Source organism: Oncorhynchus kisutch, unplaced genomic scaffold, assembly GCF_002021735.2.
Source record: "Oncorhynchus kisutch isolate 150728-3 unplaced genomic scaffold, Okis_V2 scaffold2235, whole genome shotgun sequence".
Lineage (NCBI taxonomy): Eukaryota > Metazoa > Chordata > Actinopteri > Salmoniformes > Salmonidae > Oncorhynchus > Oncorhynchus kisutch.
In genome coordinates, this window is record NW_022264180.1 from 6,106 (window position 1) to 27,338 (window position 21,233).

At 38.8% G+C, this 21,233-nt stretch overlaps 1 protein-coding gene across 1 annotated transcript; it reads right to left on the bottom strand.

Moving 5' to 3' along the window:
• Nucleotides 1-9,952: 9,952 nt before the first annotated feature.
• On the bottom strand, nucleotides 9,953-11,715 carry LOC116369555 (GTPase IMAP family member 7-like; the record flags this gene model as incomplete). Its single annotated transcript, XM_031819524.1, has 1 exon — nucleotides 9,953-11,715. A coding segment is annotated over one exon (1,067 nt), but the record flags the coding sequence as incomplete, so codon positions are not given.
• Nucleotides 11,716-21,233: the final 9,518 nt, after the last annotated feature.

Genomic DNA, 21,233 nt, shown 5'->3' on the forward strand with positions numbered 1-21,233 from the left:
TTTCCTCAAAGAAGTTCAGGAATTTATTACTGCTGAAGTGAAAGCCATCCTCACTTGGGGAATGCTGCTTTTTAGTTAGCTTTGCGACAGTATCAAAAATACATTTCGGATTGTTCTTATTTTCCTAAATTAAGTTGGAAAAAATAGGATGATCGAGCATGTAACGGCGTTCGTCTGTTGAAGGAGAGTCGGACCGAAATGCAGCATGGTGGTTACTCATGTCCTTTAATGAAGAATAGCGATACATGAAATAACTATATATATATATATAAACAAAACAACAAACGGAACGCGAAAACCTATTACAGCCTATCTGGTGAAACTACACAGAGACAGGAACAATCACCCACAAACACACAGTGAAACCCCGGCTACCTAAATTTGGTTCCCAATCAGAGACCACGAGAATCACCTGACTCTGATTGAGAACCGCCTCAGGCAGCCAAGCCTATGCTAGACACACCCCTAATCAGCCACAATCCCAATGCCTACAAAAACCCCAATACGACAACACAATAAGCCCATGTCACACCCTGGCCTGAACAAATAATTAAAGAAAACACAAAATACTAAGACCAAGGCGTGACAGAGCAGCAATGAGGGCTCTTCGATACTGCACGGTACTGTCTTTCCAAGTTAGTCGGATGACTTCCAGTTTGGTGTGGCGCCATTTCCGTTCCAATTTTCTGGAAGCTTGCTTTAGAGCTCGGGTATTTTCTGTATACCATGGAGCTAATTTCTTATAACAAATGTTTTTAGGGGTGAAACTGCATCTAGGTGTAACGGTTTTCTTGTGTCGAAGGAGAGGCGGAGCAAAACGCAGCGTGGTTATTATACATGGTTCTTTAATAAAGAAACTCTACATGAATAGACTAACAAAACCAAGAAACGTGAAAAACCAAAACAGCCCTATCTGGTGCAAACACAGAGACAGGAACAATCACCCACAAAACCAACACCAAACAGGCTACCTAAATATGGTTCCCAATCAGAGACAATGACTAACACCTGCCTCTGATTGAGAACCATCAGGCCAAACACAGAAACAGACAAACTAGACACACAACATAGAATGCCCACTCAGATCACACCCTGTCCAAACAAAACATAGAAACATACAAAGCAAACTATGGTCAGGGTGTGACAGTACCCCCCCCCCCCCTCAGGCGGGAGACTCCGGCAGCGCCGGACAGGCGGGAGACTCTGGCAGCTCCGGACAGGCGGGAGGCTCCGGCAGCGCTGGAGAGGAGGGAGACTGCCCAACCTTACCCGGTTGAATGCTCCCGGTCGCCCTGCCAGTGCGGCGAGGTGGAATAGCCCGCGCTGGGCTATGCAGGCGAACCGGGGACACCGTGCGCAAGGCTGGTGCCATGTAAGCCGGCCCAAGGAGACGCACTGGAGACCAGATGCGTAGAGACGGCTTCATGGCACTTGGCTCGATGCTCACTCTAGCCCGGCCGATACGCGGAGCTGGTATGTACCGCACCGGGCTATGCACCCGCACTGGGGACACAGTGCACTCCACCGCATAACACGGTGCCTGCCCGGTCTCTCTCGCCCCCCGGTAAGCACAGGAAGTTGGCGCAGGTCTCCTACGTGGCTTCGCCACACTTCCTGTGTGCCTCCCCCCAAGACATTTTTGGGGCTGACTCTCGGGCTTCCATCCACGCCGCCGTGCTGCCTCCTCATACCAGCGCCTCTCCGCCTTCTTCGCCTCCAGCTCTTCTTTGGGGCGGCGATATTCTCCAGGCTGTGCCCAGGGTCATTTTTCATCCAACTCATCCTCCCATGTCCAGTACTCCTCGCGTGCTCCTGCTGCCGCTGCCTGTCACCACGCCGCTTGGTCCTGTTGTGGTGGGTGATACTGTAACGGTGTTCTTGTGTCGAAGGAGAGGCGGACCAAAACGCAGCGTGGTTATTATTCATGATTCTTTAATAAAGAAACTCTACATGAATAGACTAACAAAACCAAGAAATGTGAAAAACCAGAACAGCCCTATCTGGTGCAAACACAAAGACCGGAACAATCACCCACAAAACCCAACACCAAACAGGCTACCTAAATATGGTTCCCAATCAGAGACAATGACTAACACCTGCCTCTGATTGAGAACCATCATAGAATGCCCACTCAGATCACACTAGGGTATTGCACAAGGTTAAATTGAGTTCCTCAGTTAGCTGGTTAACTGATTTTTGTCCTCTGACGTCCTTGGTTAGGCAGAGGGAGTCTGAAAGGGCATCAAGGAATCTTTGTGTTGTCTGAGAATTTATAGCACGACTTTTGATGCTCCTTGGTTGGGGTCTGAGCAGATTATTTGTTGCGATTGCAAACGTAATAAAATGGTGGTCCGATAGATCTACAACATTTATTCCATGGGACAAAACTAGGTCCAGATTATGACTGTGACAGTGAGTAGGTCCAAAGACATGTTGGACAAAACCCACTGAGTCAATGAATGCTCCAAAAGCCTTTTGGAGTGGGTCTGTGGACTTTACCATGTGAATATTAAATTCACCAAAAATGTGAATGTTACCTGCTATGACTACAAGGTCCGATAGGAATTCAGGGAACTCAGTGAGGAACGCTGTATATGGCCCAGGAGGCCTGTAAACAATACCTATAAAAAGTGATTGAGTAGGCTGCATAGATTTCATGACTAGAAGCTCAAAAGACGAAAACGTCATATTTTTGGGGTAAATTAAATTTGCTATCGTAAATGTTAGCAACACCTCCGCCTTTGCGGGATGCATGATGGATATGGTCACTAGCATAACCAGGAGAGGCCTCATTTAACACAGTAAATTCATCAGGCTTAAGCCATGTTTCAGTCAGTCCAATCACATCAAGATTATGATCAGTGCTTAGTTCATTGACTATAACTGCCTTTGAAGTGAGGGATCTAGCATTAAGTAGCCCTATTTTGTGAGGCATCACAATCTCTTTCAATAATGCAGGAATGGAGGAGGTCTTTATCCTAGTGAGATTGCTAAGGCGAACACCGCCATGTTTAGTTTTGCCCAACCTAGGTTGAGGCACAGACACAGTCTCAATGGGGATAGCTCAGCTGACTACATTGTCTATGCTAGTGGCAGACTCCACTAAGCTGGCAGGCTGGGTAACAGCTTGCTGCCTGGCCTGCACCCTATTTCATTGTGGAGCTAGAGGAGTTAGAGCCCTGTCTATGTTGGTAGATAAGATGAGAGCACCCCTCCAGCTAGGATGGAGTCCGTCACTCCTCAGCAGGCCAGGCTTGGTCCTGTTTGTGGGTGAGTCCCAGAAAGAGGGCCAATTATCTACAAATTCTATCTTTTGGGAGGGACAGAAAACAGTTTTCAACTAGCGATTGAGTTGTGAGACTGCTGTAGATCTCATCACTGGGAGGTGGCCAGAGACAATTACTCGATGCCGACACATATTTCTATCTGATTTACACGCTGAAGCTATGTTGCGCTTGGTGACCTCTGACTGTTTCATCCTAACATCGTTGGTGCCGATGTGGATAACAATATCTCTATACTCAGTTTATGTCTCAGTTGTTGAATCTTGTTATGCTCACACAAATATTTAGACATGTTAAGTTTGCTGAAAATAAACGCAGTTGACAGTGAGAGGACGTTTCTTTATTTGATTAGTTGTTTTACTCTGTTGAGCATTTTGGAGGTAGTCTGATGAAACCAGCCAGAGACAGTGTAGGGGTCCACCTACTTGACCTGGCCATATTAGAGCTTGCTACACCTGCTACAGTGCTGCTTGATACTACTGTATACTAACTTGGTATTGTCACTAAAAGGAATGGCCCAGTCTTTTAGAATATCAACACATTTACAATCATGGGACCTTACTCTTATGACCTCATGGGTTTCATAATTCAAAGAAAGCCTCATTGTCCACACTATGCACTGAGGTCAATGGAATTCATTTATTTGGACAATGTACAATTAAAACATCTCAAAGGAAATTTGAACCCTTCTCACATCTTGTATAAACTTGGTCTTTCAAATTCATGATATTTTGTGGACATCATTGGGCCCTGAGTTTAGTCAGAATTTATCACAAACAACTTTATAGAAAGAGGGAAGACTTCACCAGTTACAAAACAGAATATCTGTTAGCAAATCAACTGATTCGTTGTGTCAATTCTGAGTAGGAATACAGAGACAAGCTGTGAATCACAAGCGATGTTTAACACGGGATATGTGCTAAAAACACATCTTCCTTATCAACATGGAGAACAACTAATGCATGCATGTCCTCATTAACTACAGTTCACAAAGACAAGGGCTTTGGTGTAAGAGCTCTGCTTGAAGCTTTAGTTCATGCGGAAATACATGTAGATAGGTAACAAATGGTTTATAATTCATCATCAGGAAGAGCTCCCACAACCATGCTGTGATTTTATCGACCATGAGAAAACATTGTTTGGCTTAAAATAAAGCAATGTAGGTTAAATTTAACTTTGCCAACAGTCTCACACAATAGGGCAGTTCTCTGTAACTTTCACTGCTGCTTTTGGGCCAACTGCAGCTCCTACTAGCCCAACTACTACTGCCCCTATAGGACCTGCTACCCCCCCCACTAATGCCCCTACTGCTGACCCCACTAATACACCTGTTACCCCCCCCCCCAGAACAGCCAGTGTGTAGAATGTTTTGCTAAATGTATTCCTATTGGTTTCATTAAATGTTTGCTTTTGATTCTTTCCTGTTAATTGGTCTACTTTGTCTAAAAGCTTCTTGACCTGACCTGCATTGTCTGTATCATTATTGTTGAACACATGGTAACGTCCTCCACATTTCTGGACCAGTTTCTCTAGGTTTTGGTCCACTCTGATAAACTGATCTATAGTATTGTTCTTCAGTTTGTCTCCATAACTAAAGAGCACTATGGTATAATCACTGACAGAGGGACTTAACATCTTCTCCAGTGTCTCCATCACTCTCTTCTCTTGCTCTGTGAAGCGGCCCAGCTGAATGACCAGTAGGAAGGCATGGGGACCTGGTGTAGAGAGAGACAAAGACCTCTCCATTTCTTTTCTGACTTCCTCTTCAGAGAGGTCACTGTTGAGGAGACCTGGAGTGTCCACCACCATCACTCTCCTCCCACACAGCTCTACTTCTCTGCTCTCACTCTTCAGGGTCAGTGGCATGAAACTGACCCCAGATTCAAACACTTCTTGGCCCATGATGGTGTTTCCTGCTGCACTCTTCCCCACTCTGTCCAGGCCAACCAACACCAGTCTCAGATCATGGCCAACGTCATCTACTAAAATAAAGAGTCAGATGAGAGAAGAGCGTATATATAAAACTATATATCCTCTATTTTACAGAAGATGTCACGTGAAGCATCTCTTTTTCAAGTGAGTTATGGCCGATTAAGTATTTGGAACAGCATTGTGCATTTGATGTGTCAGTAAGGATGTTAAATAAGAAATACAAAACAGCCTACAGGCTCCCGAGTGGCGCAGCGATCTAAGGCACTTCATCTCGGTACTAGAGGTGTCACTACAGACCCTGGATCAATTACAAAATGTATCACAACCGGCTGTGATTGGGAGTCCTATAGGTAGGCACATATTTGGCCCAGCATTGCTAGGGTTAGGCCGGGGTAGGCCATCATTTGTAAATAAGAATTTGTTCATAACTGACTTGCCTAGTTAAATAAAGGATAAAAATACTTGACATTTTAACAACTACTAGTGAACATTATGAAATCAACATTACAGCAAAAGGAAACGTTCTGTCATGATAATTCTATGTATTTTATACTGAGCGTATTAGTGTCTGGGTTATGTATTTTATACTGAGCGTATTAGTGTCTGGGTTATGTATTTTATACTGAGCGTATTAGTGTCTGGGTTATGTATTTTATACTGAGCGTATTAGTGTCTGGGTTATGTATTTTATACTGAGCGTATTAGTGTCTGGGTTATGCAGTCAGTAGTACTGTATGTATTTTATACTGAGCGTATTAGTGTCTGGGATATAAAGTCAGTAGTACTGTATGTATTTTATACTGAGCGTATTAGTGTCTGGGTTATGTATTTTATACTGAGCGTATTAGTGTCTGGGTTATGTATTTTATACTGAGCGTATTAGTGTCTGGGTTATGTATTTTATACTCAGTGTATTAGTGTCTGGGTTATGTATTTTATACTCAGCGTATTAGTGTCTGGGTTATGTATTTTATACTCAGTGTATTAGTGTCTGGGTTATGTATTTTATACTGAGCGTATTAGTGTCTGGGTTATGTATTTTATACTGAGCGTATTAGTGTCTGGGTTATGTATTTTATACTGAGCGTATTAGTGTCTGGGATATAAAGTCAGTAGTACTGTATGTATTTTATACTGAGCGTATTAGTGTCTGGGTTATGTATTTTATACTGAGCGTATTAGTGTCTGGGTTATGTATTTTATACTCAGTATATTAGTGTCTGGGTTATGTATTTTATACTGAGCGTATTAGTGTCTGGGTTATGTATTTTATACTCAGTATATTAGTGTCTGGGTTATGCAGTCAGTAGTACTGTATGTATTTTATACTCAGTGTATTAGTGTCTGGGTTATGTATTTTATACTGAGCGTATTTGTGTCTGGGTTATGTATTTTATACTCAGTGTATTAGTGTCTGGGTTATGTATTTTATACTGAGCGTATTAGTGTCTGGGTTATGTATTTTATACTCAGTGTATTAGTGTCTGGGTTATGTATTTTATACTGAGCGTATTAGTGTCTGGGTTATGTATTTTATACTCAGTGTATTAGTGTCTGGGTTATGCAGTCAGTAGTACTGTATGTATTTTATACTCAGTGTATTAGTGTCTGGGTTATGTATTTTATACTGAGCGTATTAGTGTCTGGGTTATGTATTTTATACTCAGTATATTAGTGTCTGGGTTATGCAGTCAGTAGTACTGTATGTATTTTATACTCAGTGTATTAGTGTCTGGGTTATGTATTTTATACTGAGCGTATTTGTGTCTGGGTTATGTATTTTATACTGAGCGTATTAGTGTCTGGGTTATGTATTTTATACTGAGCGTATTAGTGTCTGGGTTATGTATTTTATACTGAGCGTATTAGTGTCTGGGTTATGTATTTTATACTCAGTATATTAGTGTCTGGGTTATGCAGTCAGTAGTACTGTATGTATTTTATACTCAGTGTATTAGTGTCTGGGTTATGTATTTTATACTCAGCGTATTAGTGTCTGGGTTATGCAGTCAGTAGTACTGTATGTATTTTATACTCAGTGTATTAGTGTCTGGGTTATGTATTTTATACTGAGCGTATTAGTGTCTGGGTTATGTATTTTATACTGAGCGTATTAGTGTCTGGGTTATGTATTTTATACTGAGCGTATTAGTGTCTGGGTTATGTATTTTATACTGAGCGTATTAGTGTCTGGGTTATGCAGTCAGTAGTACTGTATGTATTTTATACTCAGTGTATTAGTGTCTGGGTTATGCAGTCAGTAGTACTGTATGTATTTTATACTCAGCGTATTAGTGTCTGGGTTATGCAGTCAGTAGTACTGTATGTATTTTATACTCAGCGTATTAGTGTCTGGGTTATGCAGTCAGTAGTACTGTATGTATTTTATACTCAGCGTATTAGTGTCTGGGTTATGCAGTCAGTAGTACTGTATGTATTTTATACTCAGCGTATTAGTGTCTGGGTTATGTATTTTATACTGAGCGTATTAGTGTCTGGGTTATGTATTTTATACTGAGCGTATTAGTGTCTGGGTTATGTATTTTATACTGAGCGTATTAGTGTCTGGGTTATGTATTTTATACTCAGTGTATTAGTGTCTGGGATATGTATTTTATACTGAGCGTATTAGTGTCTGGGGTATAAAGTCAGTAGTACTGTATGTATTTTATACTGAGCGTATTAGTGTCTGGGTTATAAAGTCAGTAGTACAGAATGTATTTTATACTGAGCGTATTAGTGTCTGGGTTATGTATTTTATACTCAGTGTATTAGTGTCTGGGTTATGCAGTCAGTAGTACTGTATGTATTTTATACTCAGTGTATTAGTGTCTGGGTTATGTATTTTATACTCAGTGTATTAGTGTCTGGGTTATGTATTTTATACTGAGCGTATTAGTGTCTGGGTTATGTATTTTATACTGAGCGTATTAGTGTCTGGGGTATAAAGTCAGTAGTACTGTATGTATTTTATACTGAGCGTATTAGTGTCTGGGATATAAAGTCAGTAGTACAGAATGTATTTTATACTGAGCGTATTAGTGTCTGGGTTATGTATTTTATACTGAGCGTATTAGTGTCTGGGTTATGTATTTTATACTGAGCGTATTAGTGTCTGGGTTATGTATTTTATACTCAGCGTATTAGTGTCTGGGGTATAAAGTCAGTAGTACTGTATGTATTTTATACTGAGCGTATTAGTGTCTGGGATATAAAGTCAGTAGTACTGTATGTATTTTATACTGAGCGTATTAGTGTCTGGGATATAAAGTCAGTAGTACTGTATGTATTTTATACTGAGCGTATTAGTGTCTGGGTTATGTATTTTATACTCAGTATATTAGTGTCTGGGATATGTATTTTATACTGAGCGTATTAGTGTCTGGGTTATGTATTTTATACTCAGCGTATTAGTGTCTGGGTTATGTATTTTATACTGAGCGTATTAGTGTCTGGGTTATGTATTTTATACTGAGCGTATTAGTGTCTGGGTTATGTATTTTATACTCAGTGTATTAGTGTCTGGGTTATGCAGTCAGTAGTACTGTATGTATTTTATACTCAGTGTATTAGTGTCTGGGTTATGTATTTTATACTCAGTGTATTAGTGTCTGGGTTATGTATTTTATACTGAGCGTATTAGTGTCTGGGTTATGTATTTTATACTGAGCGTATTAGTGTCTGGGTTATGTATTTTATACTGAGCGTATTAGTGTCTGGGGTATAAAGTCAGTAGTACTGTATGTATTTTATACTGAGCGTATTAGTGTCTGGGATATAAAGTCAGTAGTACTGTATGTATTTTATACTGAGCGTATTAGTGTCTGGGATATAAAGTCAGTAGTACTGTATGTATTTTATACTGAGCGTATTAGTGTCTGGGATATAAAGTCAGTAGTACTGTATGTATTTTATACTGAGCGTATTAGTGTCTGGGATATAAAGTCAGTAGTACTGTATGTATTTTATACTGAGCGTATTAGTGTCTGGGATATAAAGTCAGTAGTACTGTATGTATTTTATACTGAGCGTATTAGTGTCTGGGATGTAAAGTCAGTAGTACTGTATGTATTTTATACTGAGCGTATTAGTGTCTGGGATGTAAAGTCAGTAGTACTGTATGTATTTTATACTGAGCGTATTAGTGTCTGGGATATAAAGTCAGTAGTACTGTATGTATTTTATACTGAGCGTATTAGTGTCTGGGATGTAAAGTCAGTAGTACTGTATGTATTTTATACTGAGCGTATTAGTGTCTGGGGTATAAAGTCAGTAGTACTGTATGTATTTTATACTGAGCGTATTAGTGTCTGGGATATAAAGTCAGTAGTACTGTATGTATTTTATACTGAGCGTATTAGTGTCTGGGATGTAAAGTCAGTAGTACTGTATGTATTTTATACTGAGCGTATTAGTGTCTGGGGTATAAAGTCAGTAGTACTGTATGTATTTTATACTGAGCGTATTAGTGTCTGGGTTATGTATTTTATACTGAGCGTATTAGTGTCTGGGATATAAAGTCAGTAGTACTGTATGTATTTTATACTGAGCGTATTAGTGTCTGGGGTATAAAGTCAGTAGTACTGTATGTATTTTATACTGAGCGTATTAGTGTCTGGGATATAAAGTCAGTAGTACTGTATGTATTTTATACTGAGCGTATTAGTGTCTGGGATATAAAGTCAGTAGTACAGAATGTTTGTTTTTTTCTTGTATCAAATACAATAAAACAAACACATCTTTACTTGTTTATTTTTTTGCTTTTTTTTTCATATTTGTATGTGTAGTCATTTAGCAGAGTTGCTTACAGTTAGTGCCTTCATCTACATTTTAGTCATTTAGCTGAGTTGCTTACAGTTAGTGCCTTCATCTACATTTTAGTCATTTAGCAGAGTTGCTTACAGTTAGTGCCTTCATCTACATTTTAGTCATTTAGCAGAGTTGCTTACAGTTAGTGCCTTCATCTACATTTTAGTCATTTAGCTGACGCTCTTATCCAGAGAGACTTACAGGAGCAATTAGCATTCGGTTCCTTGCTCAAGGGCACATTGTCAGATCTTTTCAAACTAGTTGGCACAGGGATTCAAACCAGCGACCTTTCAGTAACTGGCCCAACACACTTATCCGCTAGGCTACCTGCATCTCTTGCACACACATGCACTCACACATTATTTTTAAAACGTTTATTCTTTACTTATTTCCAACACAATTAATTTGACGTGTTATCATCTTGCAATAAGAAAATATTCAAGGTAAAAGTAACATTTGATGTTTAAATGAGCATTTTGTGTTTTAGCAATCAATTAGTATAACATTAATTGTAATGAATAGCCAGGAGGACAATGAACAAAATCTGTCATTTTTAAGAATACATTATTTTCATAATTACGCCAATCCAATGATAGATGGTGGTGGAGTAATGTTACACATTCTCATTGTATAATGCATTTTTTTTGTGAAGTTCCGATGAGAGCTGCTCCAGCTCCTACTCCAAGTCCTACAACTCCCCCTACTACTGCACCCACTGGACCCACTGCAGCCCCTCCCGCTGCTCCTTGCAGAGCCGAGCCAATTACACTTGATCCAAGTGCAGCAGCAGCAGCTGTGGAGAGTACGAATACACGTTTAATGAATGTGTTACTTTCCTCAGCTTTCTTTCTAGCTTCTACTTCCTGACGCTGTTTCAGTTCTTCTTCAGCTTCCTTCAGAACCTCTCCTTTATGTTTTTCCTTCAGTTCTTCCATCTCTCTGTGATTCTTCTCTTTATTTTTTTTCAGGATCCTCTCTTTCTCCTTTTCAATATCTCTCTCAGCCTCCTGGAACATCTCATTGCAGTAGAAGTTTCCTCCATTCCAATTTACCATTTTTCTTATCTTCTCAAGCAGTTCAGTAACCTGAGTGCGATTTCTGCATTCGTTGTCTTCATTGTTGTTGAATACATGATATCCCCCTTTACATTCCTGTACAAAAGCATGAAGATCTTTGTCCCCGTGCAAAAAGTCTTCAATTGTTTTTGTCTCCTTTCCCTTTTTCGCCTCCAGTAGATCTCCATGAGTGAAGAGCACAATTGTATATGTTGCTGACTGTTTTCCAAAAGTTTCCTGAAGGAGCTCCACTGTTTTCTGCTCTTCTTGTGTGAATCTACTCAGCTGGAGCACAATCAGAAACACATGGGGACCAGGAGCAGAGAAGGAGATGCACCTCTTGATCTCCAGCAGTATATCATCTAGGGTGTAGTTGGTGTCAAACAAGCCTGGGGTATCAACAACCGCTACACGTTGCCCATGTACTTCTCCTAAGATCTTGGCACATTTGGTTGTCACAGAGGAGGGAGATATATCTGATTCAAAAACATATTTCCCCAGGATGGTGTTTCCTGCTCCACTCTTTCCCACTCCAGTTCTTCCAACCAGAACAATCCTGTATCTGCCGTTGAAGTTCTGTTGGATTAAATTGACAAGGATGTTACCTTTTAAAGAGATGTAGTCTTCATATTCATCTTGTTAGCACATTGTGAGGAACAGCTAAATTTTTCAGTTTCACACTTCTTCTTGACACAAAGCAGGAAGTACTTCATGATCTGTACAAAATAATCTGTGAGCGTTGACTATATGTGCACTCAACATGCAGTGTTTATTTATTTATATTTAACTAGGCAAGACAGTTAAGAAATTCTTATTTACAATGACGGCCTACCCAGACCAAACCTGGACGACGCTGTATCAATTGTGCACCGCCTTATGGGACTCCTAATAAGAACCGAATGTGATACAGCCTGAATTTGAACCAGGGACTGTAGTGACGCCTCTTGCACTGAGATGCTGTGTCTTAGTCCGCTGCGCCACTCAGGACAGTGGGGCACGCTACTCTGAAAATATAGCTTACCAAGCTACCAATTACTTCAGAAATATAGACCTAGTTTGTTTAATTAAAGTTACTTTTAAGAAGTATTTCATTACATTTAAATCTGAAATGTCATATAATACAACGGCAAGAACACATCACAATGAAGTCAGATGTTACACTCGATACCGGTACCCTTGTATATAGCCTAGTTATTGTTATATATTTTTTTATTACATTAGTTTAATTAGTAAATATTTTCTCAACTCCTATTTTCTTAAAACTGCATTGTTGGATAAGGGCTTGTAAGTAAGCATTTCACAGTAAGGTCTACACCTGTTGCATTCGGTGCATGTGACAAATACAGTTGAATTTGATCTGTGTGACAGTCGGTAGTTCCAGTAACCAGCTACACGGCAAAAAAGTTAAACTCATGAAAACTCTGAATTTTTGTATTTAGTTAAACTACCACCAAACTACTGTGAACTACTCCCAAACACTGTCAACATGTAATCGTAAATGTCATTAACCACAGTTCTGTTTTTGCTAAGATGACTACCATCAACAATAACAAAACTCTTGTTACTTTTCTTTATCAATGGTAGGCCACAGTACAAAAATACATGTCTAATCCATATATTTATTTTTACGGTATTTATAGCAAATGAGATAGATACAAAAAAGAGAGGGGGGTGCTCTTAAACAGAGATTTCCAATCAGTATATGTTTACAATTCAAATCAAATAAATAAATAAAAGTACTATATCTAACTCACAGGAGGTGGGTGGCACCTTAACTAGGGAGGACGGGCGAGTGGTAATGACTGGAGCAGAATCAGTGGAATGGAATTAAATACATCAGGTTTTTGATGCCATTCCATTTGCTCCCTTCCAGCCATTATTATGAGCTGGTCTCCCCTCAGCAGCCTCTTGTGATGTAACGAGAATCTCTAGTCCCAAATAAAGTGTTACCTAAGTATTTATAAAAAATCCTCTGTTTTTAATGAGTTACTAAACTGACTAATGTAATGTAAATAATGATGTTAAAAAAGTTAAGCAGTGGTGTGACAAAAATAATGCTCCCCACTGCTGTGCGTTGTTATATTTCTGGAATACATGGAATTCAAAGGAAAAAGCACAGAAAAAATATCATCAATACCCTTCCATTTTAAACCATTCAGTTCAGTTTAATATAATATATATATATAATATAATATATATATTAGAATATAAAATATAATATAAAATATATATAAAATATATATAAAATATAAATATATTTAAAATTAAAATAAAATATATATATATATATTTTATTTTTTAATATATTTATATTTTATATATATTTTATATATATTTTATATTATATTTTATATTCTAATATATATATTATATTATATATATATATTATATTATATATATTATATTATATTTTATATATTATATTTTATATATATTATATATATCTATTATATTTAATATATATATATTATATTATATTATATTTTACATATTATATTTTATATATTATATATATATATATTATATTTTATATATATATATATATTATATATATTATATATATATATATATTATATATATATTATGTATATTATATTATATATATTATATATATTATATTATATATATATATATGTATGTATGTATGTATGTATGTATGTATATATATATATATATTATGTATATTATATTATATATATTATATTATATATATATATATGTATGTATGTATGTATGTATGTATATAATATATATATATTATGTATATTATATTATATATATTATATATATTATATTATATATATATATATGTATGTATGTATATATATATATATATTATATATATATTATGTATATTATATTATATATATTATATATATTATATTATATATATATATATGTATGTATGTATGTATGTATATATATATATATATTATATATATATTATGTATATTATATTATATATATTATATATATTATATTATATATATATATGTATGTATGTATGTATGTATGTATATATATATATATATTATATATATATTATGTATATTATATTATATATATTATATATATTATATTATATATATATATATGTATGTATGTATATATATATATATATTATATATATATTATGTATATTATATTATATATATTATATATATTATATTATATATATATATATGTATGTATGTATGTATGTATATATATATATATATTATATATATATTATGTATATTATATTATATATATTATATTATATTATATATATATATATATATGTATGTATGTATGTATATATATATATATATAAAAAAGCAGGACAAAACCAAAGTGCAAAATAATAAAGTACTCAGGAAATAATAGGAGGGATTCCAAGACACGTGTATAAATGCATGGCTTCAAAACTACTCTTAGTAGCCTCAGTAAGAAGACACTTATCCACAGCGAAATATCACAACCCCCTTTTTTTAAAGAAACATAGCATTTTAAATAAATACGTTTGGATTATAACATCTTGCTGATTGCATTGGGGGCAATGCACTTTCACACTATTTACACTTTAAATCTGACTAAATAATCATCAACGTCTCACAGACCCTCAGTGCTCACAGAAAATGTTGCCCTTTACATTCAAACCTCATCCCTTCATCGTCATATTCTATTTTTAAATGTGCTTTTGTCAAGCAACCAAAAGTGAACAACTACACATTTTTCCCATTACCAGAATATACAGTATACTGTATACTGTATAAAGACAGGACAATGTACCAGATATAACTTGGAGTCAAACAGAAGACATGCAAGCACTCAATAAAGTGAAGAATATGAATGTGACCAACATATCCCTCTTGAAGGTTACATAAAGTAGACTATACAGGTTACATGAAGTAGACTATACAAGTTACATAAAGTAGACTATACAGGTTACATAAAGTAGACTATAGAGGTTACATAAAGTAGACTATAGAGGTTACATAAAGTAGACTATGCAGGCTACCTAAAGTAGACTATACAGGCTACCTAAAGTAGACTATACAGGCTACCTAAAGTAGACTATACAGGCTACCTAAAGTAGACTATACAGGCTACCTAAAGTAGACTATAGAGGTTATATAGAGTAGACTATACAGGCTACCTAAAGTAGACTATAGAGGTTATATAGAGTAGACTATACAGGCTACCTAAAGTAGACTATACAGGCTACCTAAAGTAGACTATACAGGCTACCTAAAGTAGACTATAGAGGTTATATAGAGTAGACTATACAGGCTACCTAAAGTAGACTATAGAGGTTATATAGAGTAGACTATACAGGCTACCTAAAGTAGACTATACAGGCTACCTAAAGTAGACTATACAGGCTACCTAAAGTAGACTATACAGGCTACCTAAAGTAGACTATAGAGGTTATATAGAGTAGACTATACAGGCTACCTAAAGTAGACTATACAGGCTACCTAAAGTAGACTATACAGGCTACCTAAAGTAGACTATAGAGGTTATATAGAGTAGACTATACAGGTTACATAAAGTAGAATATACAGGTTACATAGAGTAGACTATACAGGTTACATAGAGTAGACTATACAGGCTACATAGAGTAGACTATACAGGATACATAAAGTAGACTAGACAGGTTACATAAAGTAGACTATACAGGCTACATAAAGTAGACTATAAAGGCTACATAAAGTAGACTATACAGGTTACATAAAGTAGACTATACAGGTTATTTACCAGGATTTGGAGTGTAGATGAGTAGATCTGTCAGGTGTGTTAGATAGTAGAGGGGTGTCACTACATTCCTCAGTGTTTGTTTATACTGTAAGCTTATGGTGTCTGTCAGGAACGCCACACCAGACACACCCTTATGTATTCTCTTGGCAGTTAGTCACGTTGTAAAATCTGTGTCCTTGGTAACTCAAAGCAGAATGAGAAAAAAACAACACAGTTATTGGCGGCTTGAAAAAATGTATGTGTTGCGTAAGTTGTTTTCTATGTCAGCTGAATGCACCTTTAAGTTCATTGAACCGTGGTTATGTGAGTGTGAATTTACGTTGTACTGGGTTTACACCCCTCCCCGAATTGAAGTAATTTAATGGACAACAACACTTAGGCTTCTACTTACAACACTTAGGTTCCAGCTTATACACACTATATAAATACACAGTATATTTGACAATCTTGTTATTTTTAGTCCCACCCTTCAGCTCCTCTCAACCCTCCCTTCTGTCTCTGAACATCATCCAGCTTTCATTTCTATTTGACATATATTTATCAACTGTGCTGTGATGTTTCACAAAAGTTCAGAACCAAAAGTCATACACCCAATGTTTATTTAGGTATATGTGGGTCTTTTAACAACATCGGTCATGCATCTTGTTGACTTTCATCCAAGGACATCTCAACTTGCATTACAAATCCTCAACAACAACAAAAAATCCTGTGACTTGTACTTAGAGAGATCATTCCTTTAAACGCATCCTGATACAAACAGGAAACAAGTTGTGGACGAACCAGAAACATTTTAGGAAGTGCATCACCTTCCTCACTTTCCCCTCCTCTCATCTCTCCCATCCTTGTTATTGTCTCACAAATCCCTCCTGTCTCTCCTATCACCCCTCTTGTGTCTCTATGACCCCACTTGTCTCTCTATCACCCCTTCTGGCTCCCCTATCTCCCCTCCTCTCCCTCATATCACCCCTCATGTACATCCTATCTCCTCTCCTGTCCCTCCTATCACCCTTCCTCTCCCTCCTATCACCAATACTGTCTCTCCTATCACCCCTCCTGTCCCTCCTATCAATCGTCCTATCACCCCTCCTGTCCCTCCTATCACCCTTCCTGTCCCTCCTATCACTCCTCCTGCCCCCCCTCCTGTCACTCATCATCCCACCTGTCCCTGCCATGGTTACACCTTCCTGATTTGGTTGTTTCATTTGTCAGTAATTATTTATTAAGTCACACATTGTAGTATTTAATTTGTAATAGACAGTCTACCTCTTCTCTACTTTAAGGCCAAATTTCTCTGACAGAGAGCAGTGAATATTTGCACGTAGTCTGCCTCCTGTCCCTCCTTTCACCATGGGAACACCTTCCTGAAAACAATACAACTATGCTTTGCTCATTAAACCTGTTCTGCCTGTTCATGTCCAAAAATATTGGAATGTTCCAATGTACCAAACAGGTGAAAAGGTCACACATGCATCATCCAGGGTTGACATGACCACATTTCTGGTTGGTCCATAACTTGTTTCCTGCTTGTAACAGGGTGTGTTTTTTTCTTGTTTCTGGTAGATGAGCTCTAATATTGCAGGTGGATTTTGTCTTTCATCAATGTAATTGTCTGCTAGATTACAAATCCCCCATATATATTATATTTTGTCTTTGATATTTTCCCCTGACCCTTCCACCCTTCCCCTAATTGGAGTAATTTAAAATACAATAAATATTTGTTTATTCTGAACTGGAATAAAAAGCATTATGCTTCAATCAGTTTATTCCAGTTCAGAATGAAAATAATTACTTGTATTTTAACAGCAACAGTTCCAACCTAGACCTGTTTTCAACAATAATTTGTACAGTAAGTTGTACAGTAGGCCTGATCAATTTTCATCTTCATCTGTACTGTTAGGGTAGCTATCTAGCTTGCTTTGGCTAACGTTAGCTATTAGCTGTGTACAAGCCCAGGGGATTGTTTGAAAGAGAAACTCGCATCTACTACTATGAGAGAGAGTACTCCCTTATTTCTGTGGATGTTTGGTCAGGACGTGTGATTATATTAACTTGTTCGTTTTGAGAGACTCATTACTAAGCACTTCCCCACACAAAACACATTGTGGGCGCGCCTCGTTATTTTTATGAAACCAAGAGAAGAAACTCATCGCTGTATTTGCGTTTCATGATGATTGACCTCAGTCAGGACTTGATGGCGAGTGGGAATGACAAGTCAGTGGCTGACAGCACATCATCTGCTGCTGAACGACAGCGCTGAAGCTTGTGGGTTTCGGAGGGATCTTCAAGAAAACTGCAGAAAAAAGGATCCGGTAACCTGCGAAACACACGGGCATCTCCCACACATGCAGCTGCTAAACTGAGCAGAGACCGTTGCTAAGCAGAGAGCGTTGCTAAGCAGAGAGCGTTGGTAAGCAGAGACCGTTGCTAAGCAGAGACCGTTGCTAAGCAGAGAGCGTTGCTAAGCAGAGAGCGTTGCTAAGCAGAGAGCGCACTGAACAGTGAGTGCAATTGCACTTGGCCAAATCAATTCCAGTAATCAATTAAATAATTATATATTTACTCTTACACGTCGCGACCCATACTTTAAGAAAGGCTGATCTAAGGATCTTTGTGATGCTTTCTCTCCTCCTGTGTAATAGAGTAGAGCTATAGAGTTGTGTAATAGTTCATGTAGGTGGATGCCATGTGCAATCGGTTGTGCTAAGACAATGAGAGTTAATGACTATAGATACTGGTATGTATGTGTATATTCTGCTGTACTAAGACAATGAGAGTTAATGACTATAGATACTGGTATGTATGTGTATATTCTGCTGTACTAAGACAATGAGAGTTAATGACTATAGATACTGGTATGTATGTGTATATTCTGTTGTGCTAAGACAATGAGAGTTAATGACTATAGATACTGGTATGTATGTGTATATTCTGTTGTGCTAAGACAATGAGAGTTAATGACTATAATCATAATACACTATGTGGAAGTTCTTCTTCCCCCTTGATATTCAATCATATTATGTTTTAATTGAATTTCCCTTTTAAATCTCTGAAACTGTGGAGATCTTAGCTCTGTCTCAATTAATCTTTCCTTCAGTCCTTGCATCCTCTCTCCTCGACCCCTTCACAAAACTCATTGGATAATATGTTCCAAGTGGAGGGACCTTGACCTTCTCTTCTAATAGGGTTGACAAGGAGGAGAGGAGATAGGATGCGAGGAATCCCAGTGCTTTCACAGTAACTTGGCCTAGACCTCAAAGAACAAGCAAAAGCACACGTGTGAAGTTTCCCCTAGAAATACCTATTGAGAAAGATTACGACCCACATTTCCCACACAAGACCCTGAATAACTATCCACACTGATAGAAAAAAAGCCCCTTTATGTCTAGCCTATTGTAGGCTTGCTAGCTAGCCTTTTGTAAGGTCAATAGCTAGCTTATTGTAAGGCCTTGTGGGGCCTACTCTAGGTCAAGAAAGATCACCTGTTTACAAGAAATTGTATTTGACTTCAAATAATTCACATGGTACCACAGTGGAGTGTTAGGGGGAGTCCTTATAATCCTGACCAGTCTTCCACTTCTCCTTTTCTTTCACCATACGTTCCTCTTTTTATCTTTCACTATCCTTGTTGTTGTTGTGGAATATGCAAACTGTATGTCAAATCTAAAGAATGTGCTGCATTAGCAGACTCAAGTCAGGGCCCGTATTTGTCACGTCTCAGAGGAGAAGTGCTGATCTAGGATGTGTTTAGCCTTTTGATCATATGATGACACTGTCAATTATCTTGTAATCTTTTTGGCTAACCACATTAGAACAGTAATCTTTAAGGACATGAACTGGCAGTGGTTTGAGCAAAGTATACTGCTATTGTTTTCAGGAATGTAAACCTATGGCAGGGCCAGGAGGGGTGGAAGGAGAAATGGGTGGGATGATGAGAGAGATAGGAGGGATGATAGGAGGGACAGGAGGGGTGATGGGAGACAGGAGGGGCGATTGGAGAGACGAGAGGGGGGATAGGAGAGACGAGAGGGAGATAGGAGAGACGAGAGGGGTGATGGGAGAGACAAGAGGGGTGAAAGGAGAGACGAGAGGGGGGATAGGAGAGACGAGAGGGAGATAGGAGAGACGAGAGGGAGATAGGAGAGACAAGAGGGGTGATAGGAGAGATAAGAGGGGTGAAAGGAGATACGAGAGGGGTGATAGGAGAGACGGAAGGGGTGATAGGAGAGACGGAAGGGGTGATAGGAGAACAGGAAGGGTGATGGGAGATTGGAGGGACGGCGGCAAGGGTGATAGGAGAGACAGGAAGGGTGATAGGAATTGACAGGGAGGGGTGATAGGAGGGACAAGAGTGGTGATAGGAGAGACAGGAAGGGTGATAGGAATGGACGGGGAGGGGTGATAGGAAGGACAAGAGGGGTGATAGGAGAGATGAGGGATGATAGGACAGACGAGAGGGGTGATAGGACCGACAAGAGGGGTGATAGGAGAGTATGGAGAGGTGATAGGAGAGACAGGAGGGGTGATAGGAATGGACAGGAGGGGTGATAGGAATGGACGGGGAGGGGTGATAGGAGGGACAAGAGGGGTGATAGGAGAGATGAGGGATGATAGGAAAGACGAGAGGGGTGATAGGACAGACGAGAGGGAGATAGGAAAGACGAGAGGGGTGATAGGAGAGACAAGAGGGGTGAAAGGAGAGACGAGAGGGGAGATAGGAGAGACGAGAGGGAGATAGGAGAGATAAGAGGGGTGAAAGGAGAGACGAGAGGGGTGATAGGAGAGACGGAAGGGGTGATAGGAGAACAGGAAGGGGTGATAGGAGAACAGGAAGGGTGATGGGAGATTGGAGGGACGGCGGCAGGGGTGATAGGAGAGACAGGAAGGGTGATAGGAATTGACAGGGAGGGGTGATAGGAGGGACAAGAGTGGTGATAGGAGAGACAGGAAGGGTGATAGGAATGGACGGGGAGGGGTGATAGGAAGGACACGAGGGGTGATAGGAGAGATGAGGGATGATAGGACAGACGAGAGGGGTGATAGGACCGACAAGAGGGGTGATAGGAGAGTATGGAGAGGTGATAGGAGAGACAGGAGGGGTGATAGAAATGGACGGGGAGGGGTGATAGGAGGGACAAGAGGGGTGATAGGAGAGATGAGGGATGCTAGGAAAGACGAGAGGGGTGATAGGACAGACGAGAGGGGTGATAGGAGAGTATGGCGAGGTGATAGGAGAGACAGGATGGGTGATAGGAGGGACGGGAGGGGTGATAGGAGGGACAGGAGAGGTGATAGGAATGGACAGCAGGGGTGATAGGAATGGACGGGAGGGGTGATAGGAGGGACAAGAGGGGTGATAGGAGAGATGAGGGATGATAGGTCAGACAAGAGGGGTGATAGGAGAGTATGGAGAGGT